We start from the raw sequence: 14,792 nt of genomic DNA, 5'->3' as shown, positions 1-14,792 counted from the left end.
AGACTTCTATGAGAACGACCAATATGAGACCAGCATGCAAATGTTGAATTAAGGTGGAATCAACTTAGGAAGTGATTCTACACCCCAGTAAAACGTCCAACGACTATTATGGGATCTTTTTTTAATGTTTCCGCATGACAAAAGATGTAAACATTAATTGAGCACAGGTCTGTACCGATATCAGTCACTTGGACATTCACGACCCAAGGATCCAAGTCATTTAATATTTTTTATCTACTAATACGCAATACTGCTTTCTTCAATAATACCCACTCTAAGTATTATGGATTCATTGTAATATCTCTTACAATTTAATACCATAGTGGCTATAGGATGTGGGCACTTCTGTGTAGGCAAGCAGAGGTCATTTTTGGAATTTAGCTAGTAAAGGAGCATAGAGACAATGGTTGTTTTTTGCAGTGTTTTATCATTTTAACCTTTCTGCGATGGGCCCCAATCATGATCTTAGTATCCAATTTGTTTAATATGAAGCACCTCTGATACCCAATACCATTTTCCTAGGTGATACACACTTATTAAGTATTACAGATTAGCTCTAGTACCAGAGAAGGTATTAACTTCTGTGTTGACAAGTAGTGGGAGTTTAGCTAGTAAAGCAGCACTGTGACAGAGACTTTTATGAGGCAAGCCGACTTCAAGCCAGCCAAACATGTTAAGCTTCGATAAACTTTTTTCATGTTTCCGCGAGACAACAGATGTAAACAATATTCGAGCACAAGTTTGTGCCGATACCAAAAACTTCAACATTTCTGTCAAGATCTTAGGATTTGAGTCATTTTATATTTAGCATTTGTTTATACATGGTACCATTTTTTAAAGGTAATACACAGTTCATGTATTGTAGATTAGCTATAGCACTAATAGTGGGAGTTTAGCTAGTAAAAGAGCACTGTGACAGAGACTTCTATGATGCTAACCGACCTCAAGCTAGCCAAACGTGTTACATTAAGCTATTATAAAATGGGACAGTAATCTCACACCCTAGTAGAACATCTGAGAGCCATTTTGTTTTTATTTTTTCACATTTCCATGACAAAAGAGTCAAGAAACCATTCGTAAGGTGTGTGGCAATCAGCTCCTAGCATCCCTTTAAATCAGGGGTATTCAACTAAAATTCAAAGAGGTCCAGTCTGAGAAAATATATTGAAGCAACAATCCGGAACATCATAATGTCTAACATGAATTAGTGTGATATATGTTGATGTAACCTAGTAGTTTTATTAGCATCTACATGTAATCAATAACTGACCATCAAATCAACTAAATTCAGTACGGTTCAAAAACATTTTGACAAAATTTATGAATAACTTTTGATATAACTGTAAATCTTTAATAAAGTGCAGAACTTGAAAAAAATGACTGAATAACCTGAACCAAGTTAAATACATACTTAATAATACCTAAAAATGTAAACAATTGAAGACTTACATTTTTTTTCCTGTCTTATATCACACCGCCTCTGCTGCTTAATGGGAGAACTGAGCTGCAGCTTGTCCTGCCAGTATTTTAAATCGTGGCCTGAATGTTGTCAGGGTCGTTCTCAAACACATTTGGAGCTCATAGATTAGTCTGGAACATTTAGTTTTGATTATGTTCATAGCTGAGAAAGCTTCTTCCTCTCAGCGTTGCTTTACTTATTTTTCACAGTAGCGTCACGTAGGATGGCTGAATTTGTACGTGATTGGTCAGTGTGTTACCTGAGCTAATAACCAATGCCGTAAACACTGGAAAAGCTGCGGCAGTAAAATAGAAGCAACCTGTCAACTTTAAAATCCCATTGCAATTTACTGATTACAGGTCCGGGTCCGTATCAGACGGCGTCTTGGTCCAGATCCAGACCACAGTTAGTGACCCCTGCTTTAAATGACCCTTTAGTTTTGTGCTAATTAACCAGTGGATCAACAAACAACAGTGAAAATAGTAAGCATAATTTCTGCTGTTATGGTACGTGTCCACAAGGGTGTTTTAGACCCTCCTATAGTCGTGCAAATATTGGCTGCACCTGATCAGATGAACGAAAAACAAATCTGTCTCTTTTATTTTATTTTATTTTAGACACATCTGTTGACACTTGATGCTTTTTGTTTGGAAAAAGTAGCCTAAACCTCGACTCTATGCTAATTTAAAGTGGTGTCAATAGAAAAGGTGCACACCTTCAGATCTAAACCTCCAACAGAAAAGCGCCTGAAGGTTTGTACACCTTCCAAAGTGTTGACTTGGCCTTTAAAAATCCCCAGAAGAAAACCTGTTCCATTTCAAAAGGTTTTTTAAGCAAAGGCGGCTTATTGATGCAGAGCTTTTTCTTTTTTATTCAACGCAGAGATAGCATCAATCTCTCTAAACACAACGCCTCATAGAGAGTAAAGAGCTGATCTGTGACTCAGCTGCAACCTGCACAACAATATGAAAAAAGAACTGGACATCAGAAAGCAAATCTGTACTTCGATGCATCATAGGAGATCTGACCTCTTCCTCTAAACACCTGCTGCTCCTCCGTGACGACACCCTTTGTGAAAAATACCTGCGAGCTTCTTACTATTCTATCCACGAGGACGAGCGGTGAAGGAGGTGTCTGTTCTTTGTTAATGCGTCTTTGTGGAGATGTCTGGTTGAGTGGCTTGTTAAAGGGCAGCACCAGCTCCCGCTTTCTCAGCAGGGAATAAAAAACATGGCCTCATCAAGGCGGCGAGCATCAGGTGGCCCGATGGCGCACTTGAGGTTAATGAGGGATGGAAAGAGGCGACAGAAACACCTGAAGATGTTAAACAGGAGGACTCGGACCTGAATGCTGGCGGATCAGAGTGTTTAGTGAGAGTGAAGGAGAGAGGAGTTACTCACCACCTGAGTGGGCTTGAGTGATGCTTCATCGAAGTGTGTGAGGCTGGAGCTGTCTTCTGGAAACCCATCACAGTCCTCCAGCTCCTGAGAGTTACAAGGGGGCTTGTCCCTGTCGCCGTTTCCATTCTGGACAGGAAGGAGGAGAAACACGACACAGTTACGTTCATGTTGCATTTATTAACATGGAAAAGGCCTGATTTGCAACGAGTGGCCCCGGGTGATTCTAAAAAAGGGCGAGAGTGGAGAGGAGGAAGCGACTCTGGAAACGATGCGTTCGAGTCGTCGGGAGGGAGTGGGCTCAGAGCAGCTGGAGAGGGAAGTAGCTGAGATGAGGGAAGTCTCAGAGGAGAGGAGGCGACTTCAAAAAGAAGTACACGAGAGGTCACGAGAAAACCTCCAACCCAGGCCAGAGTAAAAAATTATCTTAAATATTCAACTAGAAATGTAACGGAAATTAAAAAATAAAATATTCCTATTTGTTTAACAATAAATGTGAAAAAGAAATAGAAATAAATGCACTAATGTCAAGCACTGATTTTTTGTTGAGTGCAAGGAAATAAAAATGATCCTAATAGATAACACTAATGTAAAAACAAATTCTGGAAATAAAATTAAATATCCTAAAAATTCAACAAAAAAATGTAAAAAAAAAAAAAAAAAAAGAACAAAGCAAAAACAAGATTTTTGAAAAAAATATATTTGAAATTCTAAACAAAAAAAGAAAAAAAAAGGATATTGTTGAGGGCAAAAATTGACAATTCCATGAAAATGTAAAAAAAAAATACTATAAGAAAAAATATCTCAAAAAAAGTGAAAAAAACATTACTGCCTAGACACAGAAACAATCTTAAATATTCAACAATAAACAGGAAATATGCACTACTGACAAGGAATGAAAGCCATAATACAAATATTTTTTACTTAAAAAATAAATATTTTATATATATATATATATATATATATATATATATATATATATATATATATATATATATATATATATATATATATATATATATATATATATACTAGAAAAAACTTAAGTATTAATAAAAACAAGATTTAAAATTTAGCAAAAAAAGATATTAGGGAAAAAAATCTTAATTCAATAAAACATTTTAAAAATCACAACTGCTGAGACACAGAAACGATCATAAATATTCAGCAATAAAAAAAATGCATTTTTTTCAAGGAATGAGAATCATATGTATTTCTTAGTTATTAAAAATACTATTAGTAAGAAATAAAAATTATACCTGTTTTAAAAAATAAAAAAAATACTGGAAAGAACAATATTATCTTAAATATTCAACTATAAATGTAAAAATGCAGCATTGGAAAGAAACTAAAATAATTCAAATCATTTAACAATAAATGTGAAAAACAATGATTTTATTTATTTATTTACCAATGTAAATAAATGCATTATTGGCAAGCACTGTTGCTTTTTTAATGCAAGAAACTAAAATAAAAAAATTCTAACAAAAATGTAAAAGAAAAACTATACTATTGGATATTTTTTAATATCTTAAATATACCACAGAAAAATTTAAATATTATCAGAAAAAATAAAAAATATCTTTAAAATTTAACAAAAATATAAAAGAAAAAAAGGAGGAATTGATCTTAAAAATTCAATAAAAATGTGAAAAAAAATATATATTTTTTTAAAAACAAACACTGCTGCCTAGACACAGAATGATCTTAATTATTCAGCAACAAACATAAAAAATGCAGGATTGGCAAGAAATGAAAATCATAACACATTTTAAAAAATGTTTTTAAAAAGTATTGGAAAGAAGAGAATATTATTTGAAATATTATTTAATAAATGTAAAAAAAGGGAAAAATGGCTTAAATATGAATTAAAAACATGCAAAAAAAATATATAAAAAAATGCTTTGACTAGAATCGAAAATGATCCTACATATTGAACAGAAATGTAATAAAAAGAGATAAAAGATTTTCCTTCATGTTGAACCCTGTGCTCATCAGATAAAGTGAAAAAACAGCCTCACCAGGTCTTCTGAGGTCAGGTGTGTCAGTCTCTCGTGGATGAGGGCAGCTTGTTCATCACTCACATATTGTCCTCTCCTGTCGCCCATCACCAGCTCCGACCACAAGGGTCCCTCACTGCGCTTCTGCAGGGTCACCTCCAGGCTGAGGACAGAAAACACAACAACAAATAAACTCATCGACCTCCTCAGCGGCACAGACGACGATGAATCAGTCATATATATGGAAATAATAAAGCTGAAGTAGCACAGAGACAGAAAGGTTGCATCTCTGTCTGTTTTCTTAAATCACTCAATGCTTCAAGCCAACAAAAGCCCAACAAAAATGTAAAATATATATAGTATTGGAAAAAAATCTTAAAAATTCAACAAAAATGTAAAAGAAAATACTATTAGAAAAATGATACAAAATATCTTTAAAATATAACTTTTTTAAAAATTCGAAAGAAATGTAAAAATGCTATTGCAAAAAATTTAAAAAAATCTTAAGACTTCAACAAAAATGTAAAAACACAATTAGAAAAAATACCAAATATCTTTAAATGTAACAACAAAAAATAGTATTAGAAAAAATAAACTATATATTAAGAATTCAACAACAATGTAAAGATACTTTTAGAAAAAATACCAAATATCTTTAGATTTTGTTTTTTTAAAAAAGGAAAATACTATTAGAAAAATACCAACTTGAAAAATTTGACAAAAAAAAACATGTAAAAATAGTACAGTAAAAAAATTATCTTAAAAACTCAACAAAAATGTAAAAACAATGAAAAAAAACTCCACTACTGCTGAGACAAAGAAATTATCTTAAATATTCAACAATAAACACAAAAAATGCACCACTGGCAAGAAAAGACGATAACACATAGCCAAAAAATATAAATAAACTATTGGCAAGAAATAAAATACATATTTAAAAAAAGAAAACAATATTATCTGAAATATTCTTTTATAAATGTAAAAAACATTATTGGACAAAAATCTGAAAAATTCAACAAAAAGTTTAAAAACACTATTAGATTATTTTTTAAAAATCTCAAAAATTCAACAAAAATGTGAAAAAAAATCATTAAAAATTAAAATATATCTTTAAAATTCAACAAAAAATGTAAAAATATTATTAGAAAAATTTAAAAATGTCTTTAAAATTCAACAAAAATGTAAAAAAAAAGAAGAATCACTACTGTTAGACACAGAAATTATCCTAAGTATTCAACGATAAATATAAAAAAAAGCACTATTGAGGAATGAAGACCATGATACATATCTAAAAACAATATAAATAAATAAACTATTGGCAAGAAATAAAAATGAGAATACATATTTTTAAACAAATACTGAAAAAGAAAAGAATATTATCTTATATTTCTTTTATAAATGTAACAAATTTATATAATTGGAAAAAAAAATTATAAATTCAACAAAAAAAATCTAAAAATACTATTAGAAAAACTAAAAAATATTCTTAAAACAATCTTAAAATATCAACAAAAAAACCCCCGCAAAAATACTACTAGAAAAAAAATCTTTAAAATCCAAAGCTGATCTTTCAGTGAGCATTCAACTCATGGACCTCCTCAGCTGCACAGACGACGATGAATCAGTCTTATACGTGGAAATAATAAAGCTGAAGCAGCTCACAGACAGGCTGGCTGCATCTCTGTTTTCTTAAATTACTCAATGCTTCAAGCCAACAAAAGCTAAAAGATCTGATCCTACTATTTCAGAAATCGCCCGAGAGCTTGATTTTTTATAAACTTCGGACGAGAACGAAGCAATGAGACAGAAAGCGTCCAATCAGGAGCAGCTTAGCTAAAACTGCAGCGCTGATGACGAAGGTCACATCAGGACCTGGAGGGTTATTCAGCCTCGCAGAGCTGCAACCGATCAGGTTTCACTCAAATGATGTTCCTCAGGAGGCGCTGAGGAGCGTCTGAAGCTGTGCTGTAGAATAAATGGAGGAGGAAAACACCAAAAAGCTTCAATGTTACCATCAGGAGACGCCGAAATGACATTTTCTGCAAGAACGGCCTTGAAACAAGATGTTCATTAGCCTAGAGTTACAGCATGATTAATCAAAATTACTTCAGCATAATGCAGGTTTTTTAATTAAAAGATGCAGATTTCAATCATTTTTAGGTTTGTTTTGATTAGAGCTGTGATAAAAACCTGCTCAACTTAAGATTCAGCGTCTCTGATGTGATAATTTGCCTTTTTTTGGGAATATTTTAACGTTTTTACACTCAAACAAACACACACATTGGACCAAAAGTGCCAAGTACCATCACATGTAAAACAAGAGATTCATATTAAAAACTTCAATAAATGGGCTAAAATTAGCAGTTAAAATAATAAAATGCATCTTACAGAGGGGAAACGGTGCAAAATAACAAGAAAACATCAGCAGAGTGAGACAGAGTTTAGATAAAAATAAAGATATAGCAGCAAAGCTCATAAGTTTTAGTTATATTCTTGGTCTAATCAAATCTTTTGGGAATTCTCTTCGCTATAACAGATCTGTTCCTTCTTGGCAGAAATAGAAAACATTTCATCAGACAACCAACTGAAAAATACTGATTTTCAACCAAGTTATTTTTATTTTTTTTAGCCACAACAAACCTGCTTTATATTTCTAAACTATTAAAAAAACTTCTCAACAGCCTCCAATTCAGCAGCATTTACAGGGTCGTGGAAAATATTTGCCCCCCGTCAGAGATCTTCTATTTTGGCAACCAATTATCAAATTAAATCTAATTAACATTAGACAAATATAACCCAAGAAAACACAACGTGCAGTTTTCAAATGATGGTTTCATTTACTGAAGGAAAAACACTGTCCAGTCCATCGTGCCCAATGTGAAAAAGTAATTGCCCCCTGAGCTACCAATCTACCCAATGACCCCAACCAGTTATTAAGTTCAGGGGGTAATTACTTTTTCACAGGTTTTCAATAAAAGTTTTAAAAACTTGATTTTGTGTTTTGTGGGTTATTTCTGTCTAATATTCAATAATTTTAAATATTATATTGATGATGTGGAACATTTCTATAGGGGGGCAAATATTTTTTCATGGCCCTGTAAGCTTGTTATAGTCAAATGCTAATCAAGCATATTTTCAGAATTTATAATATTTTACCTTTCAAGTGACGTTTCATTTATGCATTTTGGCCTCAAAATTTGTCCATCAAAAGCTTTTCTATTTTGGTAAATTAATTAAGAAAATTCCATAAAATGGGCTGGATGTCGAAGTGAATATTCAGGGTTTTAGACTGCTGGTTAATCAATAAGAAAATAACCAACCGAATGAGAAAATAGCTGTAATAAACAATTTGTTTTTAGTCAAACACAGGGGTGTCAAACATGCGGCCCGCGGGCCAAAGCCGGCCCTCCAGAGAGTCCAATCAGGCCCGCAGGTCGACTTTGTAAAGTGTAAAAATTCCAGAGAAGACATTAACTGCAAACTGTAAATTTATAAAACTATAAATTTTAAATAATTTCTAGACCATGACAAGTTGTTTTGATCATCAAGTAAAATACTAGATTGTTCATTGTTCTTTTGTCATTTTGTGTCTCATTTTTGAAATATTTTGTCTTGTTTTTGTTGTTTTGTCTTTATGCCAGGTTTTTATCGTTTGTCTCATGTTTTTTTCGTTTTGTGTTTCCTTTTTGTTTCGCTTGTGTTTTTGTCTTTTGCTTTATTGACTGTTTTGTGTATCATTTTTGTCATTTTGTTTCATGCTTTTGTCATTTTTTTTGTCTCATTTGTGCTGTTTATCAATCTTTTTTGTTTAGTTTTATTTTGTTTCTCTCATTTTTTTGTCATTTTGCCACTTATGTTTTATTTTTGTAATATTTTGTCTTGTGTTTGTTGTTCTTTGTCTTTTTAAAAGTAAAATACTAACTCATTCAGTTCCAGATACCTGTGACTAAATGTTTTGTGCCTTTGTAGACACTGAATGATCTTTAAGTTGTAACGTGTAAATGATAAACTGAGGCATAATATTGTTGCACCACTTGAGATCAAACTGGGCAGAATGTCGCCCCTGAACTGAAATGTTTTTGACACACCTGGTCTAACAATTGCAAAAAATAATAGTTGCATCACTTTTGATATCAAATTTCGACCTCGAATGTTCAGTTTAGTTAGATGACACCCGTAGTTTTGTAAATTTAAGGAACTAATTCTGAGTCTTAGAAGGTGCAGTTATTGGTATAATTATTCTTCATAATCGTTTTTTGGTTCAAACCAGTAGCTAAATTACTCAAATATTACAATTCATGAGAAAAAATACAGAAGAGCCCCTGTAAAACATGTAATGTGTGTAAAAACCTTGAAGTCCAAGCTAATTCATGCTCCTCAGAGGATGAACACTTATTTTTCATTCATTAATAATAATATAAAAAAAAACTGAATAAAGCATGCAAAACTGATACAGAAAAAAAGCTTGTTTCTGCAAAGTTTTGTGGTTAAATGTTGGTTTTTCTAAGTTTTGGCACCAACATTTTCATTTCTTTTGCCAGTTATATCAGTTCCAGACGCCTCCTTGATGACCAATAATTGATTTTGGGCCTGAATGGAAAAAAAATTTTTGGACAAAATTCCTGTGGAGACTTACATTGAAGACATTTTGAAGCAGGTAGGTGTTATTTTCATAGGAAAAAACTTCTAAATATGTAACATTGACAGAAAAAGATGATTTTTTTGGGGTTAAATTAGCAACCAGAGAGTGACTTTAATAAATATTGACCCTCATATTCGAATCAAATTGGAACTTTGCAGTTTTTTCGCTGCTGAAATGCATTTGTTAATGATTTCTATGTGGCTAGCCATGATTACTGAAGCATCCTGCTCTAAGGCTGCAGGTGTGTTTTCTGCATAATGTAATTCAGTCCGTCTATTGAGATCCACACACTTGACCGGACTGCACCGGAGGGTTCGACACCACACAAAAGGAGAGGCTATTTACCGACTCTCAGCGTCGCACTGAATGATGCTAATGAGGATCAGCCTCCATGAATTCAAGAAAAAGCAGGAATACATCAGAATGGGATTTGAATAACATTAGCTTCCTCGTTCTATAGCAAATATGTTAGCATATGTGCGCTTAGCCCAGAGAGAAACAATTATTTTTGCTTTATCATGTCATCTATCAGGCATTCTGGGTCAATAATTAGGTCTAAATTGTGAAAAGGCTGTAATTTTAAATATCAATATTGACTAAATTATAAGGGACAAAAATTTGCCCATTTAGTTGCTGAGCTTTAACTGTTTTCATGATAACCACAGAAGTTTAACTGTGTTATTGTCCTGAAATTGGCTAAATGTGATTGGTTGGCTCATTTCTTCTCTTGGAACAGTGTTCACAGCTGTAAAGTGATGATATCTGGTGTGTTTTTATCTTAAAAGTTGTGCATTTGTGTTATTGTAATACCGATTCTGTAATTGGATTTAAACAACCTTCTTCTTCTTCTTCTTAAAAACCCCATACACCTCAAACGTGGTTGTTTTTGTAACTTACGTTAAAAGACAGGAAGACTTTCAGAAGTTTGACTTGATAATCCCAAACTTCACAGAACTAGACAACAATGCAGCGTAGCGACCAGCAGCTGAGGGACGTATAATTAAAACATCACTGAATATAACGATTATCTTGACAACCTATTATGCATAGAGGGAACACACACATAACCATGCACATCTGCTGTTTTATCTTCTTTTTTTGCCATACTCTTTTCTCTTTTCATCCTCATATTTACTTTTTCATTTTACTTAATAAACTGCATTTCTTTTTTCTTTTGAGTTTTCTCACCGTGTTTTTGAAAGAGACTGTCCTTGATGCTTTGGCACATTGTTCACCTCATATTCAAGCCAGTAAACCACACTGAATGGAAACTGAAAAGCCTGCAACTTAAATGTCTTTTACAAAGTAAAATAAAAAAAAAAAAAAAGATTCAGTAAGAACCTTTTGGCATCAGAATTAAACAAATTGGACTATTTTTTCAACTTGTATCCAGAAATCTTCTCCTCTTCTGTCCCTCTCAACCCGCCCGGCCAGCAGCAGATGGGTCCCCCACATTAGAGCCGGGTTCTGCTCGAGGTTTTTTTCCCTGTTAAAAGGGTGTTTTCCTGCCACTGTCACCTTTTGGCTTGTTCTGGGGGTCAGGCATATGGGTTCTGTAAAGCGTCTCGAGACAATTTGACTGTAATTGGCGCTATATAAATAAAACTGAATTGAATTGAATTGAAATGCATCACATTACACCTCATGAGTTTAATTACTTTGGTTTTGTCTTCAACCAACAGATTTTTTAAAAAAATTAAGGCATAAAAGTCATGTTTTTTAAATACCACCACGTTTTGTCATTTGCAGGCTGTAGCTTCAATCTCATGGTCCTTCACGTGACAGCCTCATTTTTCCATTTTTCCTCTGCATCGTGCTGCAGGATGTTATAAAACAGGCCCATATTAGGATAGAAAACATACAAAAGGCAGCTTCTTAATTCACTTCCGGACATGAGAAAGCAGCAAAGCTTCAGCCGTCTGTCAGTGAGGAGTAAATAAGATGCTCAATGCAAACAGTAGGACTTTCATTTTAACTCCGTCAAGGAGGCGGATCTTCTGCGGAGTTCTGCGATGATTGGCGTTTGTCTGTCTATCCGTCTGTTAGCAACATTACTCAAAAATGGACTTGGATGAACGGATTCGGGTGAAATTTTCAGGGAAGATCAGAAATGACACAAGGACCAAGTGATTAGATTTTAACAGTGATGCTGCTTATAGTCTGGATCCACAGATTTGTTAAAGATTTCTGTATCATTGCCAGATAGCAGCACGGCGTCACTGTAACCATGACAACAAGTGAACACTACATCAGCTGCCTGCTGGCGATCACATGATTGTGATCCTACTACAAATCCACCATTGTGAACTTATCCTGACTTATCCATTGTAAATGATACAAGAAACAATTGATTAAATTGTGGAGGTGTTTCTGAGTCCCATCAATTCCTGCCGCCAGCTACATATTTAGGTCATGTGATTCAGTATCCGTACATAATGTACACATGCATAAAACACGCCTGTGCTCAGCACAACGTCACTTTGTTTGTGGGTACATCTATATTAAATGGATGCATTCTGTTGCTGTGATTTCTGCCATGACATTTTTCAAGATTTCAGTTGTCGGAAATGATAAAATGACTGAGCAGCATGGGCAGAGTTCTGTGATCGCTGAGTGCTTTTCTTGCTCTTTAGGTGCAAACTGCAACCACATTGTGCTGTGAAGCAATTTGTGGAAGGTTTTTCTACATTTTGAGAGAACCCAAAAACATCACAGAGAGCTCAAGAAACACATTTGGCACCTTTCTCCTTCTCTTAACTCTACAAATTCACATTATTACGAACTAAAACATCCATAAAAATTTAACTTGACTGCAATGCAATGAGTCCGTAAGAGGTTAGCTTAATGAGACTCACTCCATTCTAAATGAACTGAAGTTCTGTTTGTTGCTTCCAGATGTTTGTCGGAGTTTTTCCACTGACTTTAATAAATAACTGCAGCATCAGACAGCAGCAGGATTGTAAGAATTTATACTGAACAACAGCAGTGACTTGATTAATTACTTCTTCATAAATGATCCCCGACATGGAGACAGAATAAATGAAATGGAAAGTCAAATGTAGCCGTGTTTACAGTCATTTCCCCCAATTTCTATGGGTTTTTATAATTCAGTTGTATTTTATAAAGTCTGGTCTAAACTATTAGTATTTTAATTAAACTTGTCTGTACATTAATTCACTAAATTTTAATTCTTAATTACATGTTATTGTATACTTTAACTTTCACAAGTTTTATTTTTCTGACATTTTATCATTTGCCAATGTTTTAGTCAAACAGCTTTAACTACTCTAAAAAAAACGTAGAATTTATTTATTTATTTTATTCATTTAACTTTATCAAGCTGTATTTTATGTTTTTTATTCTGTCATCTTTAATTATTCTAAAAAACTTGTAGAATTTGTTTATTTATTTGACTTATTTCATTTTAACAAGCTGTATTTTATGTGTTTTAGTCAATAAGCTTTAATTATTCTAAGAAAGTGAATGTGGTCCTTCACGTGCCGGCCTCATTTTTCCATTTTTCCTCTGCATCGTGCTGCAGGATGTTATAAAACAGGTCCATATTAGGATGGAAAACATACAAAAGACAGCTTCTTAATTCACTTCCGGACACAGGAAAGCAGCAAAGTGCTTCAGCCGTCTGTTGGTGAGGAGTAAAACCTGCTGGAGTGGAAAAAGCAATGTAAACAGAAGGACTTTCATTTTTCTGCAATCACATTCAACTGTTAGATTTCCATCTAAATCATGTGTTTTGTTTGGTTGCTATAATGCCCTTTGTGTATCTGGGAAAACTCAGGAGGAAGGTGGGATTTCTGCGAGACATTCAGAGTGTAAAATGTCATCTAGACGTATGTAGCAAACACAAAGAAGATCGACGGTAGATAAGCAGGCCTGAGCTTAAAGAAATAAAAGGACGGATGTTCACGTCCACGTCTGTCCAAACCATGGTATTTTTAGATTTTTTTTTTCTCCCTGGATGCAACAACACAGACGCTGGAGCCTTCAGCATTACCAAGGCCCATCAGCAAACTAACAAACAGACTATGTAACGTGTTTTCACAGTGAATAGAGCATTGGAGGACTCGTACTGAAGAAGCAGGAGGCAGAGATGGAGACGTACAAAAGCTCTTAAAGGGGAGGATGTGACTCAACTCACACTGGATCAATGGATCTTGTGAAACGCTTGCAGGACCCTCTGCTTTTTCATACATTAGTGTTTCGCAGCACTGAATTACAGCGGATGTAGTCGAGGTTTGCTGAAAGAGATGTTCCACGACCATGAGAAAATCCATATTTCTGCTCTTCAGACAGTTGGAGCACCAGCATCTTCAGTTTAATATGAATCTTCTTTCAGACATGAATTCTTCTCCGTTATGGCATCCGAAGGCGTTGGCTTCGTTTCTGAATAAACACTCAACAGCAAAATGACTTTTTCAAACCAAGTCTGAACTTGAGCTGCTGCATGAACCAACCACATAATCCACAGACTTCAAGTTATGTAAAGCTGTTTGGAATACAGATTTCCACATTTTGGCACCAATATTGGTCCAAAAACATCACAGAAAGAAAAAATGAGTTTGCACTTTTCTTGTTCACTTTACTCTGCAATTTTAGATCCATTACAAACTGAAATGTCTGTAAAAGTTAACTTTACTGCAACAAAAAAAGCAAGTTATTTTTCCTGCAAATGTACAACAATTCTATATCTAGTCTGTTGGTCTCCTTTATTAATCTCAATTTTTCCTCCAGCTACTTGGCCACAGGTCTTAAGTGACCATCTTTACTTCCCTGACTAAAAATATCCCCAGAAGATCAACAGCGCTCTGCAGAAAACAGCACAACTTAGTCTCTGATTCGGAGATGTTTTGGAGGCTTGGCTGCAGGAGTTTGTCCCATTTTCCTTTTTTTCCCGGCAAGGTGCCTCATCCCCAGCAGCGTTGATTTAATAAACAAGACTTCATGAATCACTCTGGGCCCGGCGGCTCGTTACCTCGCAGCAATTTGCCTTGAGAGCCTCAGCAGGAGGCGCTGACCCTGACGATGCTGGAGACGCCCATCAGTTGATCAGTGTCAAAAAATATCCCACATAATGCAATTCAGTGCTGCGGACAAAAGAAATGACGGAGATGTTTTCTCCTCTGTCAGTGCATTCTCTCTCTCACTCTGCTTCTGGGTCGCTTTCACAATGTTCAAAGTATTTTCCATTTCCATCTTCTCAAGGCCTGAACTTCTTTACAGAGGGAGAATATTTTCCACTACAGGAACAGCACATAAAGCTGGACGTGGAAGCAGAG

The 14,792-nt window shown here is 34.5% G+C and overlaps 1 protein-coding gene across 1 annotated transcript in view; it reads right to left on the bottom strand.

Annotated features, from left to right (window-relative positions):
* nudcd1 (NudC domain containing 1) overlaps positions 1-14,792 on the bottom strand; it is a 72,195-nt gene that overhangs the window by 24,860 nt on the left and 32,543 nt on the right. Inside the window, exons 7-8 of the mRNA XM_055017698.1 lie at positions 4,878-5,019; positions 2,860-2,985 (exon numbers count right to left, since the gene is read on the bottom strand). Of these exons, the coding sequence (XP_054873673.1) occupies positions 2,860-2,985; positions 4,878-5,019 (268 nt within the window). The remainder of the gene's footprint in view (positions 1-2,859; positions 2,986-4,877; positions 5,020-14,792) is intronic.

Source organism: Amphiprion ocellaris, chromosome 15 (assembly GCF_022539595.1).
Source record: "Amphiprion ocellaris isolate individual 3 ecotype Okinawa chromosome 15, ASM2253959v1, whole genome shotgun sequence".
In the NCBI taxonomy this organism is placed as follows: domain Eukaryota; kingdom Metazoa; phylum Chordata; class Actinopteri; family Pomacentridae; genus Amphiprion; species Amphiprion ocellaris.
This window is presented reverse-complemented; position numbering and strand designations above follow the sequence as displayed.